A 27,123-nucleotide genomic window follows, 5' to 3' on the forward strand; every position below is an offset into this window, starting at 1 on the left:
CAAATCACGGGGCAGGGCCAAGTCCCACTGTCTGAGTCAATGGTAGCAGCAGCGAGCACATACGGGTGCCCCCAGTAGGGGACTCCAGAAGAAGAGGTTCGGGGCTGCTCTGTGCAAAACTATTGCACAGAGCAGGTAAGTATAGGCATGTTCATTATTTTTATGAAAAAAACAAAGCATTTACAACCATTTTAAGGCCTCATCCACAGTGTAAGCTTTTAAGTGTTTTTATTTTTTTGTTTTTTTCCTACGGGAGTTTGCAGCATCAAAAACGTGGTAAAAAGCCACATCTCACGTTAATGCATTCTACTGGCCAGAATTCTGAGCACCAGAGAATACTTGAGCAACAAAGCATATTCTATGGAGGTGCCTCCTCACATTAGCAATGCATATTTTTTCTACTTTACCAAAAATGCGGCACATTTATGCCTCGTTTCCACCGAGCGGATCGGTTCGGTACACTATTTTGGGTGTTTCCATTATGAAAGCGGCCCATACAACGAACCGCTCCATTCAGGGTCCTACTTCAGATGTGGGGCCATAGAAAATGGAACGGTTCGGTTAGGGCGGAGCTACGATACATTCCACTGATTGGTGGACGTGTGATGCCATGCTAGGCATTTTTTCTAAACCCACGTATGGCCCCTGTCGGTCCGACTTGCAGTGGAAACGCTCACCTGAATAGGCTGGACCATTCTAGGCCTTCCAAACTGTACCGACCCGAACTGATCCGCTCAGTGGAAATGAGGTATTAGGCTGCCTACCCAAGAGTGAACAAGTAGTAGCTACACACCTCTCAATACTTGAACTTCTCTTGTAGGGACCAAAAGTAACAGTGCTCTCATTGGTACATGAATAAAATTATACCTATGAGGTTTTTTCATTATGAAATCACATGACACTAAGTTCTCTGCAACTTAATTATGAAATTGAGTAAATAGAACATATAATTCTATTACATACCTTTAATTCCTTGTTGTCCTGTGACAGTGAGAGGTAACGTGTGGGTGGAATGAATTACATGGGATCCAGCTGATTTTATTGAATTCTGTTGGTTTGTATACTGTTTCTGTACATTTCCATTCTGTGTTGGTATCTGACAGAGCTTGCCGGTAAAGTTAGGTGGACACTGGCATTTGTCTCGAGCTGTACACTGTCCCCCATTCATACAAGGAAGATGGCAAATCACTGAAACAAAAATATGTTTTCATTTAGAGCTATGAAAATCATTGATTACATTTTATATAAACTGAAAATGGGATGAACCATCACCAGATTTGATTATCTCTAATGGGGCGTACACATGGTCGGACTTTTCCGCTACAAAAGTCCAACAGCCTGTCCGACAAACTTTAGACGGACTTTTGGCGGACTTGCGGCGGACTTTCTAACGAATGGACTTGCCTACATACGATCACACAAAAGTCAGACGGATTCGTACGTGATGACGTACACCGGAATAAAATAAGGAAGTTGATAGCCAGTAGCCAATAGCTGCCCTAGCGTGGGTTTTTGTCTGTCGGACTAGCATACAGACGAGCGGATTTCTGGGTCTGGCAGAGTTACGACGTAAAGATTTCAAACAAGTTCCAAATCTAAAGTCCGTCAGATTTGCGACTGGAAAAGTCCACTGAAAGTCCGGTGAAGCCCACACACGATCGGATTGTCCGCCGGATTTGGTCCGTCGGCGTCCGTCTGACTTTTGTAGCCAAAAAGTCCGACCGTGTGTACGCCCCATTAGGGACCTTGGTGGTAAGCTATGCACAACTGAGTGTTCAGGTATGGCAAACTGCTAAAGTTATTATGAGATAGTCTCCTTCTCACTGTTGTAGCTTTAATTTTTTTCATGGAGCATGCCACTGAGACTGCTTCTCTTGTAGCAAGTTTAGTAGGACTCCACGGCTGCAAAGCTAGGAAATTTAGACGAGATAGATTCCAGTAAAGTCCCTGAGTGATATAAAAAGTTGTGGGTATTTCTGTCTATAAACCTGCAATTAAAATAATTAGAAACTAGTGAAATAAAGAATTGTTTATCACTCTAACCAAAACGTTGCACTTGGTCCTTTGTTATGTGATCATTGTTCAATAAAAGCTTCGGACAAAACTTGATGAATTGTGGTGTGCTGACAAATATGTCCATTGTCACTAATGTTAGTGTTGCGCTTGCCATCCTGTGGTAAGTGAGAATTTACCAGTAGCAGGATCGCTAGAAAATGCAAGGAGAGCACTCCCCTGCTTTTTATGTGTCGCTCTAGAGCTACACGACTAATCATTAAAGAATCAAAATCGCGATTCTACTCCCCTCCCGATCTTAAAAAAAAAACATTTCCCCGTTTCTATGTAACAAGTGCAGAGTTCTCTGCTCACTTCTGACAGCCAACAAAAAAAATAAACATCCAGGCAGCCTGCCAAGTTTATCTCAACATTGGAGATAAGGAGAAACATTGTAACACTTGGTACATTTAGATCAAAGGGATGACCTACGGTCTGTAATTGAGGTCAACCACCTAAAGACTAAACCTTTTTCTGCCAATTTTTGCTTACAAGTTAAAATCTGTATTTTTTGCTAGAAAATTACTTGGAACCCCCAACATTTATATATATATATATATATATATATACATATATATATTAGCAGAGACCCTAGAGAATAAAATGGCGGTTGTATTTTATGTCACACTGTGTTTGCGCAACAATCTTTCAAATGCAATTTTTTGGGCAAAAAATACACTTTAATTAATTTTTTTAAAAACTAAACAGTGAAGTTAGCCCAATTTTGTTGTGTAATGTGAAAGATGATGTTACGCCGTCAGAGAATCATGATCTTTATTCTAAGCAAAAAAATTGTGATTCTCATTTTAGCCAGAATCGTGCAGCTCTATGTCGCTCCCTTGCAGACTTCAGCAGTGAGGCATCACTCCCTCATTTCCAAAAAAGCTTGTAAATGCTAATTGTCCGTGAGAGAATGACACCACACTCATCCCTCTAGAAAGAGAGTTACAACTGTAAGCTGGTGAGTATTTCACCTCCCTGCTTTGTATTCAATAGCAATCCTGACACTGTTTTTTTTTTTTTTGACAAGGGCAGAATCACAAGTATGACTTTATCCTAGGAAATAACAGTGTTCTGTGTTTCTGTGTTCTTTACACCTGAACACCAACAAGACATACACACCGTGGCAAATACCTGCACATTAAAAAGAACCCATCAGAATAGAGTTATATAATTTTCTGGGCCTGTAATCCTTATCTTTGCCTTACTATTGCTAGATCAGTGGCAAATGCAGGGAAAAGAGGCAGGGCTATTAGCATAACAATTAAAGCACACCTTTGCAGCAAATGTCCTCTTTTAAACGTTCAAACAATAACAAAAAGCATTTCATTTCAGGGTACACCATATGCAACAAAAAAGCTTCAACACACAGGGCAGAATATCAAAACGATTATTTCGGTGTGGACTCCTTCTGCTGGCCCCAGGAGCCTTTTCAAATGTTAAGAGTGAAATGTCCAATCAAGAACCTGTGGCCTGCAAGCTAGGTACCCATCCAAGACTTGACCCAAAGGCTGTTTGTCACATAAGCCTCCTCTGTTCAAACTCAGGGACACAGGTCACAACTAGGCAGTGGGTCCAGGAAAAAAATGTTCCCCTGAAGCCAACCAGCATGGTATTCCAAAGGGAAATTACAAATTTGCAGGAACCATCTAATGAACCTGACATGTGTTGGTCAGAATGGTAAATAATGAATGATGACCTAAAAGTCACCAGAAGGCTTCCAGTGCCCATTTTATCACTAGGCACTCAAGCGCTTTAAAATTGTATTTTTCGCTGCAGGTTTAACCTTTCTGTTCAGATAGTCCCCCGTTGTCTACTGATGTCAAATTGGCTCATAGTGCCACAAAAAAATATCAGTCTTAACAATGAACTCTTTTCTGAATTGGGGGGATTTAAGTGTGGGATGCTAACACAGTACTATCTTATCATGAAATTCATGAAATGCCCTCTCAGTACAAGTGCCCCACTGAACATTGCTGCATTCTTCCCATCTAGTAGGTTTGTTAAGGGAGCCATCAAAGTGGCAACATTGGGAATACTCACTTATAGCATGCAACTATGCACTGGAAGGTGTTTTTAATGACCAGTTGAGGTAGTTTTAGAGATTGTCTCTACTTCATGAATTTGGGGATTAAATACACCTCACCCTATGGTGTACTAAAGCTTTCTCCAGGCCAATGGTGCATTTCTTTCAGGTTCACTTTAAACGCTGCCTTGTAGATGATTTAAACATAGTCTGTATCCATTTACTGCTACAAATCACCACATCATCTAAATAAGCAGCAGCACAATGCTCAGGACAATGGATAACATCATCTATGACAAGGATATACTTCAGCCCTCTAGTGGACAGACCTTAGTTGGTGTATCACTATTCATTCTAAAGGGCCCTCAATGTGAAAATAAATAAATAAATAAATAAATAAATAAATAAATAAAATTACCAAGACTGTAAACTACATCTCCAATAAGAGACTTGTAGCCAGAATCCAAAAACCGGGCACATTATAAACCCACCCTGAACCTGAAAACTGATGACCGTGAACCCAACATAACGGATAAACACACATATCCCCCATTTGCTCTCTATTTTTTGCCACGGACATTCTCCATGCAAATAAACACTTGCATCTTCTTTACAGTCTCACAGTCACCTGTATCCAGAAAATATCTAAGTCACGTAGGCCTAGTTACCTACTGTGACAGGTTTACTTAAGTAGGTCCTTGTACACAGTTTTAGCTATAGCATTAGAGTTCTTAATGTGTCTCTGCAGATGTGATTACTTAAATTAGAGTCTGATTCAATCTTCACAAACATGTTCCAGCTTGGGTCCACTGTGTAAGATTATTTCCTAACATGCATGTGGAACAGCTCACATTGCGTGTTTGAAAGGAAACACACAGAGCCACTGTTACCCACCTTGATTTTGTCATCCATGCCCACAGTCACCTGCAGCCCTCCATGGGTTCACAGGCACTAGCAAAATCAACCATCATTGATAAGTAACCACAAACCTGATGATCTGAGACTCCCACACAGGGTCCTAAAATATTCTACTATGACCCAGGTACAGAAGATGTGTTCTAACACTGAAATGTTAGATGTTTTTCCTTACTGGTTTGACCGACGTTGCCAGGTACGTTGTACTTTCTTTAAAAGAGATATATTTTAAAAAGTCCATCTTCTGACATCTGACATTTATATCTTGTTGTACAGGATGAAGGTACACATTTTTTAAAACTATGTCTACAAGTGCATCATTCAGGCAAAGGTACACATTTTTCTTCAGTTAGAGACCCAAGTTTTCTTATGTGTTGTGTTTAAATTGTAGGTTATGACAAAACATAAGAAAGGTTTGGTAAGACGTCCCCACCATAATGGTTGGAGACTTTTCGTATCTAAGAAACAACATTGATTGCTTTTTAAAAAAAATATTTTAAAACCTAAACAGGGACATGCATAAATTGTAGAGTGTTTGTTAAAATTTATCTAAATCCCAAAACAAAAATGTAATATTTTTAGGGTTTTTTTCCCACTTTATTTTCTGTTGGTAATCCAGTGAATAATACATTTCCTATCCCATAGTGGCTATCAGTGGCGTCACTAGGGTTGGTGTCACCCTGTGTGGTAAAACATGGTGTCACCCCCCTCCTGTCCATCCTGCCCTGCAGGCAGCGCACCCCCAAACTGCCCCTGTAAATGATAGTATAGGGTGGTAGAGGGTAGGCTGGAGTGGCATAGGGCAGGTTGTGGTGGCATAGGGCAGGTTGCGGTGGCATAGGGCAGGTTAGGGTAGTATAGGGCAGGTTGGGGTGGCATAGGGCAGGTTGCAGTGGCATAGAGCAGGCTGGGGTGGTATAGGGCAGACTGGGGTGGCATAGGGCAGGTTGGGGTGGCATAGGGCAGGCTGGGGTGGCAAAGGGCAGGTTAGGGCTCTCTGTAGAGACAGACAGTGTGCAGTAACTTAGAGTATGCCTGGAGATGAAGACACCCAAGGCTGCTGTGTTCTCATCTTTTTCTCCTCCAGCTGCGAGATCAGCCAGAGTGAAGGAGTCTGTGGGAGCAGTGGAGGAGGCAGCCACACCCCCAGCTCTGCCCACCAACTCCGGCTGCCTCTGGAGATTTTGGAGATCCCCGGGGGACAGCTTAAGATGGGAGAGTGTTACAGGCAGCTTCCCCCGCATGCCCCCCCTGCACCCCCATAGCAACGCCACTGGTGGCTATGTGAGTTTTTTCACTGTATCCATGTGCCCCATCTGATGGCCAAATGTTGACTACAAACACATTTTCTTCTTCATTTCCAATACATGGTTGGAAGAATAACTTGTAGTTTACAGAAGATAGCTTGGAAGGAAGATACGATTTCAGTCCAGCTCACAGAAAGGCACAAGGAAACTACGTTTCTGGCAAGATCACCAGGTATTTTCTGCAATTGTTGAAAACATTTTTAGCCTGAAAATGAAAACTAATGCAGCCAGCACATTTAGGCCTGGTTTACACTGATGTGATTTCAGATGTGACTTGGGTCACACTAAATCACATGACAATGGAAATAACATTGCTTCCAATGGTGCCTGTCCACATCAATGCAGCGCAGCTGCGATGCAACTTTGGTGCGGTGCAATCCGATTTTGTGGTCCTTAGACGTCAATGAAAGTGCATCAAAATCACATCTACATTTGTTTTTTGATGCGTTTTTGTGTGCGATTTGCGCTGGTTTTTAGAAGCAGGCATCCTAACAACCAGTGACTTATCCCCGCTATCAGCAGTAGGGATGAGTCATTTGTTAAGGAGCCAGAACCCGCCAGTTCCCTAACAACCAGTAACTCGTCCCTGCTGTTAGCAACAGGGCTGATTCATCAGTTGTTAAGGAGCTGGCACCTGAATGCATCCTAACAATGATGAGTCATCCCTGCTGTCAGTGGGCAATTTCCACTGACAGCAGAATGTGAACAAAAGTGCCAACATACATTTTTTTTATTATTAAATGGCGTACTAGTACCCCCCCCCCCCCCCCCCCCCAAATCCATCCCAGGCCCTTCGGGTCTGGTATATATTTTGAACCCCATGTCAAAAAAATGAAAATAATTGTGTGGCAGTTGACAAACTTTAATATATTAAATTTTTGTTCTTGGGTTTAGGTATCCTACTAAAACTGTTAATAATTCAAGAAGGATGAAACACACCAGACCAAAAAATATGAAGACAAACAACAGTACCTGAAGAGCAGGAAAAGGGTCTGAGATGGGGAAAGAATGAATGAGAACCTGCAAAGAGGAGTAGGTTCAGGCAGATTCAAAAATACAGCAAGTGAAGGAAACATAGATTTGCATCATTAAAACAGACCGTGTGGAATTAACATGGCAAAATAATGTTTACCATTGTGTACCACTGAAGAAGTGAAAGATACACACACAATCCACTCAAGGTTCCATTGACATCTACCTAACAATGCTAGCCAGCATGCTTCCCTTTACAAGTTACACATAATTACTGTAGCAATGACAGCACTAATCAAACCGGTTTTGTAAATAAGGGGAATTAGTGTAATACAATTTATAACTGATGTGATCAGATTATAAATGCAAATCACTGTGATCAATGTGGAGGATGAACAACAATTCAAATAGTTTAAAACATTTTTCCACTTTTGCAGTCAAACTTGAGAAGACCCCACTATGTGTTTATGTGTTCCCATTCACACAGCATGTCTAATTTTTTTTAAATAATTTAATATTTCCAGCCCTCTTATAAAGCGAACTCTGTAGCAGTTTTTCTTGCTGGAGGGTCCAGAATAGAGCATCTAAAAAAGGTAAACTGCAGTTTTAAAAAAGAATTTCAAGTTAGGCTATGTGAATGGGGGCATGTAACAAATAAAAAATTAGGTGTTATCCCAATTTGGCTGCAAAAATGGCTGCAAATACATGTTAAGAAAATGTTGAAGGAAAGACATATACAACTGTTCTGTAAAAGTGCATTTTGAAAATAAAAATGCACTATTAGTCGAAAAATAATAACTTCTTTATGGAAAAGTTGTTGCACAGGAATGGAAAACTGGGTACAATAAAGTAAAGTATAAAATTGCATAAACGGTGACACATGAAGGTTAATTTACTAACACTGGAGAGTGCAAAATCTGATGCAGCTGAGCATGGTATCCAATCAGGTTCTAAAGGCAGTTTGTTCAATTAAGCTTTGACAGAGCTGGTGCTCTGGTGCACCAGATTTTGCACTCTCCAGTTTTAGTAAATCAACCCATGGTACTTCAATACATAAACACCCAAGTGGATTGTGCAGAGGTTAATACTACATTGTACATACACTGAGCAAAATTATAAAACGCAACACTTTTGTGTTTGCCCCTATTTATCATGAGCTGAACTTAAAGATCTTTCTATGTATACAAAAGGCCTATTTCTCTCAAATAGTGTTCACAAATCTGTCTAAATCTGTGTTAGTGAGCACTTCTCCTTTGCCGAGACAATCTGTCCACCTCACAGTGGTGGCATATCCAGATGCTGATTAGACAGCATGATTATTGCACATGTGTGCCTTAGGCTGGCCACAATAAAAGGCCACTCTAAAATGTGCAGTTTTACTGTATTGGGGGGGTGAAAACCAGTCAGTATCTGGTGTGATGACCATTTCCCTCACGCAGTGCAGCACATCTCCTTCCCATAGAGTTGATCAGGTTGTTGATTGTAGCCTGTGGAATGTTGGTCCATTCCGCTTCAATGGCTGTGCGAACTTGCTGGACATTGGCAGGAACTGGAACACGCTGTCGTATACGCCGATCCAGAGCATCCCAAACATGCTCAATGGGTGACATGTCCGGTGAGTATGCTGGCCATGCAAGAACTGGGATGTTTTCAGCTTCCAGGAATTGTGTACAGATCCTTGCAACATGGGGCCGTGCATTATCATGCTGCGACATGAGGTGATGGTAATGGATGAATGGCACAACAATGGGCCTCAGGATCTCGTCACGGTATCTCTGTGCATTCAAAATGCCATCAATAAAGTGCACCTGCGTTCGTTGTCCATAGCATATGCCTGCCCATACCATAACCCCACCACCACCATGGGCCACTCCATCCACTATCAAACCGCTCACCCACATGACGCCATACACGCTGTCTGCCATCTGCCCTGTACAGTAAAATTTTTATCCTTGAAGAGTACACCTCTCCAAAGTGCCAGATGCCATAGAATGTGAGCATTTTCCCACTCAAGTCGGTTGCGATGATGAACTGCAGTCAGATCGAGACCCCGATGAGGACGACGAGCATGCAAATGAGCTTCCCTGAGACTGTTCTGACGGTTTGTGCAGAAATTCTTTGGTTATGCAAACCGATTGTTGCAGCAGCTGTCCAGGTGGGTGGTCTCAGATTATCTTGGAGGTGAAGATGCTGGATTTGGAGGTCCTGGGCTGGTGTGGTTACGTGATCTGCGGTTGTGAGGCCGGTTGGATGTACTGCCAAATTCTCTGAAACGCCTTTGGAGACGGCTTATGGTAGAGAAATGAACATTCAATTCAAGGGCAACAGCTCTGGTAGACATTCCTGCAGTCAGCATGCCAATTGTACGCTCCCTCAAAACTTGCGAAATTTGTGGCATTGTGCTGTGTGATAAAACTGCACATTTTACAGTAGCCTTTTATTGTGGCTAGTCTTAAGGCACAGCTGTGCAATAATCATGCTGTCTAATCAGCATCTCGATATGCCACACCTGTGAGGTGGATGGATTATCTCGGCAAAGAAGAAATGCTTACTAACACAGATTTAGACAGATTTGTGAACAATATTTAAGAGAAATAGGCCTTTTGTGTACATAGAAAAAGTTTTAGATCTTTAAGTTCAGCTCATGATAAATTGGGCAAACACAAAGTTTTGCGTTTATAATTTTGCTCAGTGTATATGAATAAACAAACTAAACAAACAGTATGATCCATGAGCAGTTAAAGAAAAGAGTTCACTGCACCTTGGGTGAGTAGAGTCATGGCAGATACGTCCATTCAAGATCCACGCAAGGACAACATCATTCAACAATAATTTCATGGGCAAACAGAAGCTGCACTCCCAATAAGTAAAACAATCAAGATATAGGCTATGCACATGTATCAGGTGATTGTAGCCAGCTGTCCTATATCTTAGTATACTTAGAAGGATACCCTCTGTTTATGTATATTAGCTATTTAAGGGGTAGCGTGTTATTCATTTTGGCTATCCATTCTTGGAGTGTTGGAGGGAGAGCCACATCAAGCTGCACACTATCAGTTTTCTAACTGTAAATAGGGTCGTGTGAATAAATGTAGTCGTAAACATTTCTGAATCAGGATCAGAAAAAAGACAAAACAAGCATTGTTTGGGGAGGGATGGACAATCAAAGAAAGTAGCTGAAAGGCTGCACTTTGAATACACACCTTGTTACAGAAGAAAAGAATCCTTTTCCTCTGTATCAACTACAACCATGATGTGACAGTTTTGGATCTTTTAACATTGTTTTGCCACAAATAAAAGGTGTGTATTCGGTGTGTGGCCCATCAGCTTCTTTCTTTGATTGTCCATATGATTGCAGAGCCTGCACCTGAAGCGGTGAGTGGGGTGAGCGTTCATTTGAGACACTAATACGCCTGGAGCGGCACCACTACTTCTTACTATAGACTAAGCATTGTTTGGGGTTTAGGGACAACAGCAATCCAATTTTGTCATGTAGGAAATGTAAAACCTATGACCAGAATCTCTGAATCTTGGGGCAGGCCCATATAATATAATTAAATGTGCCAGTACAATAAAACACATTGGCCATAGGGGGCTGTGCAAGGGGCAAAATTCTGCCATACATATTAGAGTTAGATATTCCCTATGCAGGATACAGGGTTGCGTGAGGTGATTGGATAACAATTTACAGTTGTCCAACACTTCACCTCATTATCTAGACCGTCTGTGTCTGGTTCCCAGTAGAACTTGGGCATATAGGCAATTTTGGAGGCCAGTGGAGTGGGCAAATGTTATAGGTCATTGAGGCCCATTTTTTGAGAGTTGTCTCCATTTATAACCTCCATTATAGATAAGTGAATAGGGGTTGGGTATCTGTCTGCAAATTGAGCTTGTAGACCGTGGTGTAACTGAAAGTAACAGAATAGAATATGGTTTAGAAGTGCAAATTGGTCCTCCTATGTCTGGAAGGGTTTAATTCTCTCAATAATGCATTATGTATATAATTATGTATGTACAGTTGTGCTCATAAGTTTACATACCCTGGCAGAATTTATGATTTCTTTGCCATTTTTCAGAGAATATGAATGATAAACACTAGGGTTGTCCCGATACCACTTTTTTAGGACCGAGTACAAGTACCGATACTTTTTTTCAAGTACTCGCCGATACCGATTACCGATTTTTTTTTAATGTCACGTGACAGTATTTTTTTGGGGTTTTTTTTACAATGCTTTCTTTTTTTTGGGGGGGGGGGGGTGAACGGTGTCTGTGTGTTTTTTTTTTTATTTACAATTTTTATTTTTTAAAATAATATTTTTTTAATTCTTTATTGCAATATGTGTTGTTTTTTTTTTTTTTTTTGGGGGGGGGCTTTGGTGAGATATTAGTGGTCTTAACAGACCTCTGATATCTCCCCCTTGAGACAGAGAAAGAGACAGAGGATAGAGATTCCCCAGTCCCTTTCTCTGCAGCCTCAGCTGCACTGAAAATGAATGGAGAGAAGACAGCGGCTAATCTCCATTCATAAACTGACACATCGTAATCACAAGAGATTGCAATGTTTCAGTTATGTGAATGGACAGAGTCAGCTGACTCTGTCCATTCACAAAGGAAGGAGGAGGAGGACAGCAGAACGGAGGGGACTGCGGAAGAGGGACAGCAGAAAGGAGGGAACAGAGAAGGAGAGGGGGACAGCAGAACGGAGGGGACAGAAAAGGAGAGGGGGACAGCGGAACGGAGGGGACAGCGGAGAGGCACAGCAGAACGGAGGGGACAGAGAAGGAGAGGGGAATGGCGGAACGGAGGGGGACAGCGGAGGGGGACAGAGGAATGGAGGGGGCACGGAAGATGTGGTGACAGTCAGCGGTGATCGTGTGCGGGGGAGTTACAAGCACCGATCACCGCTGTATGTCACTAAAGCCGCTGAAAGCCATGGGGAGAGAAGCTTGTAACTCCCCCACGCGCGATCACCGCTGACTTCCAGGTATCGGGGGAAGCATCGGGAGCATTTGCCCGAGTACAAGTACTTGGGCAAATGCTCGGTATCGGTGCCGATACCGATACTAGTATCGGTATCGGGACAACCCTAATAAACACAAAAACTTTTCTTTCACTAATGGTTAGTTTGGCTGAAGCCATTTTTGATCAATCAACTGTGTTTACCCTTTTTAAATCATAATCACAACAGAAACTACCCAAATGATCCTGATCAAACGTTTACATACCCCAGTTCTTAATACCATGTATTGCCCCCTTTAACATCAATGACAGCTTGAAGTCTTTTGTGGTATTTGTGGATGAGGATCTTTATCTTCTCAGATGGTAAAGTTGCCCATTCTTCTTGGCAAAAAGCCTCCAGTTCCTGTAAATTCTTAGGCTGTCTTGCATGAACTGCACGTTTGAGATCTCCCCAAAGTGGCTCAATGATATTGAGGTCAGGAGACTGAGATGGCCACTCTAGAACCTTAACTTTATTCTGCTGATGCCAATGACAGGTCAACTTGGCCTTGTGTTCTGGATCATTGTCATGTTGGAATGTCCAAGTACGTCCCATGCAATGCTTCCTGGCTGATGAATGCAAATGTTCCTCCAGTATTTTTTGATAACAGCATTCATCTTGCCAACAATTTTGACCAAATTTCCTGTGCCCTTGTAGCTCACACATCCCCAAAACATCAGCGATCCACCTCCCTGTTTTACAGTAGGAATGGTGTACCTTTCATCATAGGCCTTGTTGACTCCTCTCTAAATAAAGCGTTTATAGTTGTGGCCAAAAAGCTCAGATTTTGGTCTCCTCACTCCAAATGACTTTGTGCCAGAAGGTTTGAAGCTTGTCTCTGTGCTGTTTGGCGTATTGTAAGCAAGATACTTTGTGGCATTTGTGTAGTAATGGCTTTCTTCTGGCGACTCGACCATGCAGCCCATCTTTCTTCAAGTGCCACCTTATTGTGCATCTTGAAACAGCCACACCACATGTTTTCAGAGAGTCCTGTATTTTACCTGAAGTTATTTGTGGGTTTTTCTTTGCATCCCGAACAAATTTTCCTGGCAGTTGTGGCTGAAATTTTAATGGGTCTACCTGACCGTGGTTTGGTTTCAACAGAACCCCTAATTTTCAACTTCTTAATTAGAGTTTGAACACTGCTGATTGGCATTCTCAAATCCTTGGATACCTTTTAATATCCCTTTACTGTTTTATACAGTTCATCTACCTTTTCCCGCAGATCCTTTGACAGTTCTTTTGCTTTCCCCATGACTCAGAATCCAGAAATGTCAGTGCAGCACTGGATGAAAGATGCAAGGGTCTGTCAGGAGTCCAGAAACTCATTGACCTTTTATACACACACACTAATTACAAGCAAACAGATCACAGCTGAGGATGGTTACCTTTAATAGCCATTCAAACCCCTTTGTATCAACTTGTGTGCATGTTATCAGGCTAAAATCACAAGGGTATGTAAACTTTTGATCAGGGTCATTTGGGTAGTTTCTGTTGTGATAATGTTTTAAAAAGACTAAACACAGTTGATTGATAATAAATGGCTTCAGCCAAACACTAGCCATGAGTGAAAGAAATGTTTTTGTGTTATCATTCATATTCTCTGAAAAATGGCCATGAAATCATACATTTTGCCAGGGTATGTAAACTTATGAGCACAACTGTATGTGTGTGTATATATATATATATATATATATATATATATATATATACACATGAAATGTTGAAGGTGGAGTGCACACGATCCAGATGTAGCAATGCAAGCAATCATCAGATCCTTCCACAGGTCATATATGGAAAAAACGATCAGATAGGATTGCTGCACTTAAAATGTATTTAGAAGAATTATCGAATGTGATAGGAAAAGTGATAGCACCTGATGACCCATGATCTCATATATGCCTATATGTTTTTTTGCATTTGTTGATTTTTCCCATTGGTACAAAATGATTGCTTGATTAATTGATCCCACGTGAGATAGGAGTGTACAAATATGTTTGTAAAAACCATTATCATTGTATGTGTAGAAGGGCACTATCTGTATAGCCCGAAACTGTCATGCCTTTGACACTGAATGGAATTTGATTTTTTCTAAAGACATTTTAAGTGCAGCAATCCCATCTGATTGTTTTTTCTATATATGACCTGTGGAAGGGTCTGATTTAATTATTTATATATTTATTATACACTAGGGAAACAGTAACAGGAGTGACAGAAGCATTGTTGTTGATAGGTGACACCTAGCAGTAGTTCTGGATCTTACCATTAGGTTTTGTAGGCCTGTGCCTAAAGTTAGAAGAAGTAAAAAGTGACTTTTTTGCTGAATAGTTATCATCCATACATTTTTCACATCATCAGGAGAAATAGTAATTTCAAATTTGCAAGATTAATAATGCATTAATAAAATATTCCAAGCTAAAACAGGAATACTAAATCAAGAAAATGTTTTGTGTAAAATATGTATATATATATATATATATATATATATATATATATATATATATATATATATATATATATATATATATATATATATATATATATTGTAACAAGCCCCTTGCTCGCTCTATTCCACTCTCCCGACACTCCTCTGCAGCTATAGAATCAGATTGCAGATCGCAACATCTGATTGTTCGGTCATCCACTGCTCCGGGACTAGAATTACAGCTATGTGCCGTTCTAACCCAGTTGTGATAGCTCAGAACAAACACCAGGCAGGCTGTATGTAAGTTCAACCAGGAATATATATTTATTGACAGGAATACAGTCTTATTTATACAATAAAAGAGGATGTGCAGACCTGCTCATATTACTCTAACAATACAGCTGTAACCTAATTAACCTAATTAACATGAGCTAATTAACCACTTAAGGACTAGCCTCGTTTTGGATTTTAGGTGTTTACATGTTTAAAACAGGTTTTTCTGCTAGAAAATTACTTAGAACCCCCAAACATTATATATGGTTTTTCTTCTAACACCCTAGAGAATACAATGGCGGTCATTGCAATACTTTTTTTTGCACCGTATTTGCGCAAAGGTCTTATAAGCGCACTTTTTTTGGAAAAAATTCACTTTTTTGAATAAAAAAATAAAACAACAGTAAAGTTATCCCAATTTTTTTTTATATTGTGAAATATAATGTTACCCCAAGTAAATTGATACCCAACATATCATGCTTGAAAATTGCGCCCGCTCGTGGAATGGCGTCAAACTTTTACCCTCAAAAATCTCCATAGGCGACGTTTAAAAAATTCTACAGGTTGCATATTTTGCGCTACAGAGGAGGTCTAGGGCTAGAATTATTGCTCTCGCTCTACCGGTCGCTGTGATACCTCACATGTGTGGTTTGACCACCGTTTTCATATGCGGGCGCTACTCGCGTATGCGTTCGCTTCTGCGCGCGAGCTCGTCGGGACAGGGGGGTTTTAAAAATTTTTTTTTTTATTTTTATTATTTATTTTAAAATATTTTATTTATTTTTACACTGTTTAAAAAAAAAAAATAAAATTGTGTCACTTTTATTCCTATTACAAGGAATGTAAACATCCCTTGTAATAGAAAAAAGCATGGCAGGACCTCTTAAATATGAGATCTGGGGTCAAAAAGACCTCAGATCTCATATTTACACTAAAATGCAATAAAAAAAAAAAAAAAGTCATTTAGAAAATGACATTTGAAAAAATATGCCTTTAAGAGGCATGGACAGAAGTGACGTTTTGACGTCTCTTCCGCCCAGCAGTATCTTGGAGACGAGTGAGCGCCATCTTGGCCTCACTTGTCTCCAGACACACCAGGCAGAAGGACGCGATCGCCTCCGCCGCTACCGACGGCTCCGGTAAGCGGCGGAGGGCACCGGATCGCGGCGGGAGGGGGGGGGGCCCCTCTCCCGCCACCGATAAAAGTGATCTTGCGGCGAATCCGCCGCAGAGACCACTTTTATCTGAAAGCCGGCCACCGCACGAAAACGGGGATACCGGGGTTATGGCAGCTAGCTGCTGCCATAACAACGATATCCCCGTTCAAACTTAGGACGTATATATACATGCGGCGGTCGGGAAGTGGTTAACTAATCCCTTTAGACAGCCTAGGTGACTCAGACATGACCTTTAGGCCAGACTGGCCGTCTTGTAGTTCAGAAAATCCAATAAACATTATCACAATAGCAGAGTTAATTAAACACAAACAACAATGGGGATCTAATGACTCTAAGATCCCATACTAGAGACTTTTCTACAATACACATTTTAGCAGACAACAGACAGGTAGCTGGAATTGATGACATTAGCATTTAACAGTAGGAGCCCAACGGTATGAATCAGTCACTATTCCAATATGGCAAATCCAGGGTCCCCAGAGTCTGTGTGTCCTGGGGGACCAGGACCCGAATCCACAGTAATACCGCCTCAAGGGTCCCCAGGCATACAGCTCACAAAGAGCACCGTTCCCCCAAATGCCAGGGCCCACGATCGATCGGCAAGAGGCTAGCATTCAGTCCCCTCCAAAAGTCTCTCTCCCGGCTAGGTCTGTCACATATATATATATATATATATATATATATATATATATATATACAGGTATATATCCTAGTTGGTCATATAGGGTGCCATAGGCTGTGTGCTCCAGCGATGGAAATCCTGCCCAACTTGGCCGATGTTGTTATTCAGTCAGGGTCCAGATGTCCTAAAGGTTTAGGATTACTATTATTAAGAATATTGCTCTTGGTTAAGCAGCTCAGATCTGGTGTTATGCTACATGTGATAATTACTATAAAAGGAAATAGTAAAGGGCCTGAAATATTGTACAGGACAAGTAATGAGTACTGCTGCAAGATAGGCATCAGCTTCAAGACTGAAATGTGATAAACAAAACAAAATCTTTGATGTTCAGAAATTGGAAAAAAACGTCAGGATTATTTTTTGGCACTAGAAGTGGACTCATATTCATACAATATTTAGATTGGGTGACAGCTAGTTTTCCTTAATTTAAATATTAATTTAATATCAATAAAGTATAACTAAAGGCAAAACTTTTTCTTTTAGTTTTGGAGAGCGTGAAGAAGGATTAGAGCCCAGGTAAGTTTTTATTGCTGTCTGTGCCCCTGTTCAGGAAATTCACCCACTCTATTTGTTCTGTTTACCATTATCATTGAAAGTGAAATTAAAAAGAAAACCCCAATTTTTGGGTTGTTCCCAGAAAAGTAATAGATGGGAAATCTTCCAATGGGGACACTCGTTCTGGTGAGCTGGGAGTCCCCCAAAAAATCCTTTAATTTGCAGAGATATCCTCTTACTTCCTGTTTGGCTATGGGACAGGAAGTGAAGGGAAATCTCCACAATGGGACAGAGATGGCAAAAAAAAATCTGACAGGGGTTATTACCCTCCCTTACTCTATCCAAAATGAAAAAAAAAAGTTTTGCCCATAGTACTACTTTAACTCCTAGAAAAAAGCAAATAGAGAAAATATTTTGCTGTGAACTGCAGCTTTTTAGAAGAATAAGGCAATATAATTCATATGACATCAAAACATACACATCCATTCTAGCACAAGACAGGCATGTAGCACAGTGTAAGGAAGTTGAGCTAAAGGCTGCGTGTGAAGAGGAGGCGCAGCAGAGATTAGAGGCTGCAAATGCAGAGGAGGCACAACAGAGGCCTGAGACTGTGGGTGTAGAGGTGGTGCAGCAGAAGCTTTAGGTTGCTAGTGCAGAGATGAAATCACAGAGGAGGCAGAAGGCTGCATGTGCAGAGGTAGTACAGCAGAGGCTTGAGGCTGTGGGTGCTGAGGTGGCACAGCAGAAGCATAAGGTATTGGGTGCAGAGGTAGCACAGCAGAGGCTTGAAGGGAATTTAACTTAGTATACGGGGCGAAGCTGTGCTGACGCCCATTATCCAATCAATATATAAACCCTGGCAAGCAGTATACATTTGAACAGATTTACTTGCCAATGGAATTGTAGTTCTGGTCAGCTAGTCTTGGTATTTGCAAACCAATGACAAACTGCACAGCCAGGCAACCGAGACCACTATTTCTTATTTGAGATAGGCAGCTCAGAGAGTTTTTACCCTGTTCATTAGACGATGAATCAGTAGTGTTATAATGCTGATTACGTTTCCAGTAAACAGTCCAATAACCAAGGAAGCTGCCAAGGTGAAAGTGACACAAGAAGAGGCAAGGCTAAAGTAGGAAACAAAGGTCTCACCTGTCTGTCTGACATAGTTGTGTAAATCATAATGGACTTTCAATTAAAGTATCTTTATATATATATATATATATATATATATATATATATATATATATATATACATATATATATATATATATATATATGTATATATATATATATATGTATATATATATAGAAGATGAGGTATGTTTAGCAGTTTTTAAGTATTCTATTCTCAGCTGCCTCTAATTGTGTGTTCAAACATTTTAAAAATGGCGCAACTGTAGAGATTGTTGAAAATCTGCAAAAATGAAGTGTGTGCTTAGCAATATATCGACACATTCTTCGATTCTTTGTGTGCAGATTTCTGCCTAATTTTTCTTCTTCTCTTTATTTAAACTCTACCATCATTAGTATCAATGGAAGGAATAATGCCTCATATCAATGAGAGGAACGATGTCCCAAGGGCCAGATAAGAGCAAGCAAAGGGCCGCATTCAGTTTGGAGACCACTGGTCAATGGGAACAACTAAAAAAAGGATATATTTTCCTGCTCCACCGCTCCTCCCTGAAGCTAGACCATTCCCTGCACCCTCTTCTTCCCCATGTCCCAGCAGTCTAGGGTCTTGACATCATCAGGAGTCCAAAGCAGGGTCCGAAGCCCGAAATTGGACATGATGACATCAAGGGATAGTCTATGCCGAAGCATGGGGGACCACCATCTGCCAGGGGAGTGGAGGATCAGTCAAGTGAAAGTTTCTCCTAGAAAAAAATAGCTATTAACCCTTGAAGTGCAGGCATGGCTCCACTTCAAGGGAACCTTTTTTTAGTTACCCAGAGTTAAAGTGTTACTAAACCCACAACAGTAAAATCAGTCTGTATATGCAGTAAAGCATGCTTGTTATACTCACTGTGGAACCTAAGGGGTTAATCCTTTGCATTATGTATAAAGGCTGTGCATGGGCGTCCGCAGTATAGGGCAAGGGGGGTTGGAATCATAAGATGATAGAGGTCAATTGATATATCGGAGAAGGGAGGAGGAACGTGGGGTTCCTCATCCCTTCTCCACATGCTGTTGGCAGAGCAGCGCCGCAGTGTGTGAAACTGTATGGAGAGAGAGAGGAGCTGTCAAAATCGAGGTTGGATGTCAGGGGTGGGCAGGACGCGGGGGGCGGGACCCAGCTATCCAACCCCATCCAATAGGATGGGATCTGGGCGGGCCGCTACGTGTATGTGCCCCTGCCCCTTTCCTAAACAGCCCAATCATTGGCTGGATAGCTGCTGGGTCCCGCCCACCCCGGGTCCCGCCCACCTCTGACATCACACTGAATTTGTCAGCTCCCCTCTCTCTCTCCATACAGTTTCACACAGTTACACTACCGGCTGTGAAACCTGCCATTGCCATCCAGTGCCACCTGCCAGTGCCATCTGCCAATGCCAACCAGTGCCTGCCAGTGCCACCTGCCAGTGCCAACTAGTGCTACCTGCCAACCAGTGCCACCTGCCAGTGCCAATCAGTGCCATCTGCCAGTGCCACCTGCCAATGCCAACCAGTGCCTGCCAGTGTCACCTGCCAATGCCAACCAGTGCCTGCCAGTGTCACCTGCCAGTGCCAACCAGTGCAACCTGCCAACCAGTGCTACCTGCCAGTGCCAATCAGTGCCACCTGCCAGTGCCATCTGCCAGTGCCATCCAGTGCCACCTGCCAGTGCCAATAAGTGCTTGCCAGTGCCACCTGTCAGTGCCAACTGCCAGTGCCAATCAAGTGCCATCTGCCAGTGCCACCTGCCAGTGCCAATTAGTGCCATCCAGTGCCACCTGCCAGTGCCAATTAGTGCCACCTGCCAGTGCTAATTAGTGCCACCTGTCAATCAGTGCCAACCAGTGCCACTTGCCAGTGCCAATCAGTGTCACATGCCAGTGCCAACCAGTGCCACTTGCCAGTGTCACCTGTCAGTGCCACCTGCCAGTGCCATCTGCCAGTGCCAACCAGTGCCACCTGTCAGTGCCACCTGCCAAAAAAAAAATCGGCCTAAAATATCGGCCACAAAAATCGGCATCATATATTGGCCATCGGCCACCCGATTTCTAAATATCGGCATCGGCCAGAGAAAAACCCATATCCATCGAACTCTATAAGAAGGTGTTGAAGAGTGAAGACAGTTGCCCTGTGTAACGCAATGGCCTCCGCGGTAGCCGTTGACTTTTTATCTACGTCTGCTGGCCTGGGGCTGCTCTCAGTCTGTTCCGACTTATCACAGATTGATACAGACATCCGTCCCTCCCTCCCGGCCTGATCATCGGATTGGTTCTGACTGCCGCTCGGTCCTCTGCTCGACATCTTGGCTGTTCCAGAAAGTGATTGGCTGCCTCAGCCTGCCTGTGTAACGTCGCTATCCCGATCCGGCCGGCGTGGCACCAGCTCCTCCCACAGGTGCGCTGCCTATCGCATCACTGAAGAACCACAGGTAACAGCACTGCAGTGCCACTGTGCCAGTTAGGAGGAGAATATATATATATATATATATATATATATATATATTGCTTGGAAAGTTGGACAGCTGAGATATTGCTGGAAAAATATATTTGTGTTGTGTGTTATATCATCTTCTTCACTTTGTATGGAAGTTACAGGCTGTTATAAGCTGTTTTTATAAAGATCAAAATATGGCCACAACAGATGTATTGCAATACATTGCAAATAGAAAGATGTACATTCTCTAGGCTATATTTATATGGGCATGGAGTGAAGCTGAATTATCTCAAGAGCTACTTCACACTGCCATCTGGCCGCGGTATCGGTAAAGCGCCGCTAGTTTTAGCCGCGATTTACCATTGTTTTAGTGGCGCTATTCTTCAGCCACTAGCGGGGCGCTTTTAACCCCCGCTATAGCGGTCGAAGAAAGGGTTAAATGTGACTGTGTATCGCCGCTGCCGAAGCGCCCACCCCCCCCCCTAAAAAAAGTTCTGCAGATGCCCATGAGGCTGTGTGATCCTGGCTCTCTGATCCTCCTCTTCTTCCACTGACCCCTAATTATTTCCTGATAATACACACCTTGGGGACAAGCTGCACATGCTTAGTTTGGTGTGTACTGCTAGAGTTTTTCTTTTTTGTTGGGAGAGTGCATGTGATCAGCAAAGGGCCAATCAGCTTTGTCCAAACATGTGCAGACAGAGGGTCAGGGGGGAATGAAAACTTCTACAAGCTTTACTAGGAATTGATACAAGTCACAAGACTGCTATATACTGCTGATGAGAAGAGGTATTTAGCAGTTTATAATTACTAAAATAATTGTATTCCCATGTTCTGTGTACTGTGGGAGATCAGGTATAGTGAATGCAGATTCTTGGTTTAGTAACACTTTAAGCTTTAAGGCTATATTGCTGTCTGTAAATCAAATATATATACTGCGCTTCTAAATACAAAATAGACTATACATACCATGTATGTGATAACCAAAGTGCAAAATACATGTGCAAATCACACAGTGGTAAAAACAGTCTTTATCGACTGAAAAAGGTGACAATAGTCCAACAAATATATAATATATATGTATATATATAAAATTCCTTATAACGAATAAATAAATATATGAATACGAGAATAAACAGATATATTTATATAAAGTGCTAGTGTGCATCCATGTGGTTAATGATTATACCAGTTATGATAGTGTCCATAGGATCATATATTAAAGATTGATCCCCTGACTGATTAAAAAATAAAAATAAAAATAAAAAGTGCCCCTGTGTGTGTATGTGACATCCAATTGTGTCAGTTCAAAAGTGCTTTGAAGTCCATGTTATTCGGAAACTACTATGTGGGTGATCCAAAGCAAGCCGCTGTGTTCTTACTCAGGTGCTTCCCCCTAGGTAATATACGCTCACCTCTGAGCGAGTGACTTTGCACTTAAGCTTAGTCAATACACGCCTGTGAACCACCTATGGGCTCTGCAGTATTACGGGAATCCTGGACCCGTCAGGGCAATACCTCGGTTTGCTAGCAGAAAAAAGGACTTGATAGTGTGATATAGTTTCAACAGTTTATTAATCACAATAAAACCCCCATATGGGGTACTCACATAGATCAGGCGCGTCAGTGCGCCACTCTACATCAAGCAAAAGCGTGTGAGAATACCGGACCAGTATCGGTATGGGCTTCCTTCCTGGCAGATCACCTGCCTGACGTCCGTCCTGTCCCCTCCCCTAGGGGACAGAATGGACATCAGGCAGGTGATCTGCCAGGATTCCGGTAATACTGTAGAGCCCAGAGGTGGTTCACAGGCGTGTATTGACTAAGCTTAAGTGCAAAGTCACACGCTCTGAGGTGAGCGTGTATTACCTAGGGGGAAGCACCTGAGTGAGAACACTGCAGCTTGCTTTGGATCACCCACACAGTAGTTTCCAAAGCACTTTTGAACTGACACAATTGGATGTCACATAGACACACAGGAGCACTTTTTATTTTTATTTTTTAATCAATCAGGGGATCAATCTTTTATATATGATCCTATGGACACTATCATAACTGGTATAATCATTAACCACATGGATGCACGCTAGCACTTTATATAAATATATCTGTTTATTCTTTTAAAATCGATTAATCGACTAATTTCGATTAATTATAACGCACTTACAGATCCAACTACTTTTAGCTGATCTCCTTGCATTGCAACTCTGCATTAGTCAGTGGTAAATGTGGTATACACTATATACAATCACCCGACACTAGTTAGTTTCCACAATCCATGACTTAACACTTTTAAAAAAAAACTTTTTAAAAAAATGTTAAGGAGTTTTTTAATGTTAAATTTGTTTTTAGGGTGGACCTCCACTTTAACAAGACATTTTCAAACTTGCAGCTCAATTGCTTGCTACCTGGGTAATGCCTCCAATGAGTATACCAGTCCTGTTGACAACCATCTAAAATGGGAATGCTATTTCACTTCCCGTTGTGTCTCTGGGATAGGAAGTGAAATGAAAGCTCCACACTGGGATGCACAAGGCAAAGCCTAAACCAAGAGGTGTTTTCTCTCTGCATGACCTAATCTAAAACTAAAATACAGATTCAAGCTGTATATATACACTTTAAATCACCACGATTCCTCCTCCACAATTGACCTGTCCAGTACAGACAACACACTCACCTTCATAATGCCTTCCAATGCATGTTTATTCCCAGCAAGGGTCACGTATCATCAGCATAGGGCGTGTCCGGCCAATCACAAAAGCGTCTCGCAGCCACACCTCTGCAATTCGCGGACACGCCCACTCGGTCGAAGCCTTTCTGGCCATGATTGGATCGGTCAGGCGCCTGCTGTATTCCATTACTTTACCATTGTCCAGCGTGGGCACCGTCAATGACTGGGAAAGGGGGGAGGAGTCCGGTGACATTGATGTCCGTGACGTCACCGAATCTCTGACGGACCTCCCTGAAGACACGGAAGGCAGCGGAGAGGTGAGTACCGCTCAAAAGAATTTTGATCAATCAAAACAATTAATCGAGGAATTAATCGTTAATTTTCACAGCCCTAATATATTTTATATATTTGTTGCACTATTGTCACCTTTTTAAGTCGATAAAGACTGTGTTTACCACTGTATGATTTGCACATGTATTTTGCACTTTGGTTATCACATACATGATGTGTAGAGTCTATTTTGTATTTAGAAGCACAGCGTATATATTTGATTTGCTTATATCTGCATGACTTTATGAGACGTGTTTAACACTTGCAACTGTATTCTACGGTGTCATTCAGGCAGTCTAGAGTGGAGGTTCACAGGGTGTTTTATTAATCATATTTCTGTCTGTGTCCCCACTGTGATCACTATAACAGAACTGAGGGGAAATTCAGCATTTTAGAGTTGTTCCAAGAAAAAGAGGAATTCTTCCAATGGGGCAATTGTTCTGGGGACAAAAGTCTAAGAGGGGAGCTCCCCTAACTTTGTGAGAGTCTTTTCAACGTCCTATTGCATCTCTGGGGCAGGAAGTGAAGGGCGAATTACTCAATGATACACAGACTGGCAACAATGTTAACTTTAGGTTAAACTATACTAAAAAAAAAAAAAAAAGTTTGAGCGATACATACACTTTTACAAAAACTGAATGCATCACCTACAGAAAAAAGTGGATTTTTTTCAATGTATGAACACATGGTAAATGTAACATCAAGTATATCCTTTACTAAAGATGACAAGAGCACTCAAACATGGATAAAATACATATTGTATGAATATTTGTGCCTGAAGGGTCAAGCTGTTATGGAATTCACACAATGTGACCAATACAAGCTTCTATTCATTTCCTGCTTGGACCAAGTGAATAAGCTAGACGCTATGACAATATCTAAATGAGATGACATCAAGTAGGAAAGCAAACAATAGAAACAAAAACAAAAGAAAATGACTGTTATTCACAAGCACGCATTTACAGGATAATGAGTCTTGTCTGAACTAAGAAATTCTCATAGTCATATCATCTGTCGGTAATCGATGAAGGCTCAAGCAAAGAGAAATAATTGAAGCAGGCCATGTATGAGGCCATATTTTTTCAAGATCAGTACTTCAATTAAATTAACACAGTGAATAAGTAACTAAAACAGAAAATACACTCTTGTAAATTGAACAGCACTATTTTGTTATAGGGAACAAAGTTCACCCTGCATTACAAAAATTCTGGTAAAAAAATCCAGCTCTGATTAGATATTTTGTTCATATGCTATTTACTAGTTACCAAATAAATGGCAGGTACACTTTAAATTCAATGTAAGCCCAATTACTAAAATTGCACATAAGCTTTAACAATGTAATTTCAAAAGTCATTTTAATTATTCTCTAATCTGGGACTACCATTAAAACAATACCTGGTGATCCTGTCATGAAGGTCATCAATCAATGTAAGTATGTATGTGCCATACCTGTGGGACCATGTGGAAGGTGGAGATCACATAGTAGGCACCACTACTAATGTGATCTCCACTAGCTTCTGGGTCCCGTGGAGGTTGCTTGCTCAGCATGGGCACCATTCAGGGAACCCTTTGCATTTTTTCAATGAATGCAAAGCATTCTCTGATTGGACGAGGGCAAGAGATGGGTGGATCTCCACTCTGTCCCATCACAGAACACTTTATTGAGAAACGTGTTCTCCAAAAGGCGCCTACGCAGAGCAAGAGACCTCCTTTATTCAGTAAGTAGAAGGGCAGCCACTGGGAAGCTAATGGAGGACACCTTAGTAGCCGTGTTTACTACAGCAGTTTACGGCTTCCAAAGGTATGACATATACATACTTACATTGGTCCAAGCTGTACCAATGTAACTATGTAAATATTGGCATACCTAAACTTTGAGTCGAACTACAGTATAGGCAAAACTTTTCTTTCATTGTGGATAGAGCATCGGAGGGTTATAACCCCTGTCAGATTTTTTTTTCCGTCATGTGTCCTATTGCAGATTTTTTTTCTTCACTTCCTGTCCCATAGCCAAACAAGAGGTGGGAGGAAAACCCTGAAAATCAAGAGAATTTTTTGGGTACCCCCAGATCACCATAACTAGTGTCCCCATTGGAAGATTTCCCCTCTATTACTTTTCTGGGGCAACCCAAAATTTGGAATTTTCTTTTACTTTGTCCTGTTTACCATTATCACTAAAAGTAAAAATAGAGAGGGTGAATCTCCTTAATGGGGGCACAGACAGCAATAAAAACTGTCAGGTGTTCTAATCCCTCTCCACTCTAGTCAAAGCTAAAAAAAAAAAGTTTTGCCTTTAGTTTCACATTCACCTTTAAAATGGTTGTAAAGGCAAAAGGTTTTTTCCCTTAATGCTCTGCATTAGGGGAAAAACCTTCTTTGTTCAGCTTCCCCCCAGCCCCCCTAAATACTTACTTGAGCCTAGTCTCAATCCAGCTCTGTGTGCATGATCTCTTTCTCTCCTCACTGGCCATTGGCTCCTGCTGCTGGCAATCATACCCTGCGAGGAAAGACCAGGGTGTGGGGGTGAGCTAAACTGTGTTTGCCAATGGACACACAGAGCCCAGCTCAGGATCGAGCCCACATAAGGAAGGGGGGAGGAGCCTGGTGTGCCAGTGTGGGACTCCAGAATAGGAGGATCGGGGCTGCTCTGTGCTAAACTATTGCACAGAGCAAGTAAGTGAGGGCAGACAGTACAGTTACAATACAATTCAATACAGGAGGAATCAAAGGGGCCTGCTCGTTAGAGTTTACAATCTAGGAGGGAGGGTCAAGTGATACAAAAGGTAATAGCTGTGGGGGATGATCTGATGGAGAAAGTAAAAGTACAGTTGTTAGGTGGGGGCCGGATAGGCTTCTCTGAAGAGAAGGGTTTTCAGGGATTGTCTAAAAGCAAGCAGAGTAGGAGATAGTCGGACAGATTGGGGTAGGTAGTACCAGATGATGGGAGAGGCTCAGGAAAAGTCCTGGAGGTGAGCATGGGAGGAGCTGACGAGGGATCTAGAGAGCAGGAGGTTTTAGGAGGAACGAAGGGAATGAGATGGTTGGTGTTTTGAGACTAGGTTAGTGATGTAGCTGGGGCCGAGTTGTGGATGGCTTTGTAAGTTGTTATTAGAATTTTGAATTTAATTTGTTGGGTGGAAGCAAATGGAGGGATTGACAGAGAGGGGTAGCAGACACTGAGCAGTTGATAAGGTGGGTGAGCCTGGCACCCGC

The 27,123-nt window shown here is 41.8% G+C and overlaps 1 protein-coding gene across 2 annotated transcripts in view; it reads right to left on the bottom strand.

Moving 5' to 3' along the window:
- Positions 1-27,123, bottom strand: part of LTBP1 (latent transforming growth factor beta binding protein 1) — a 548,083-nt gene that overhangs the window by 228,446 nt on the left and 292,514 nt on the right. For both annotated transcript variants that reach the window (XM_073627728.1, XM_073627727.1), the window contains one exon: positions 964-1,188. In XM_073627728.1, the coding sequence (XP_073483829.1) occupies positions 964-1,188 (225 nt within the window). The remainder of the gene's footprint in view (positions 1-963; positions 1,189-27,123) is intronic.

This window comes from Aquarana catesbeiana, linkage group LG04, assembly GCF_042186555.1.
Source record: "Aquarana catesbeiana isolate 2022-GZ linkage group LG04, ASM4218655v1, whole genome shotgun sequence".
Classification (NCBI taxonomy): domain Eukaryota; kingdom Metazoa; phylum Chordata; class Amphibia; order Anura; family Ranidae; genus Aquarana; species Aquarana catesbeiana.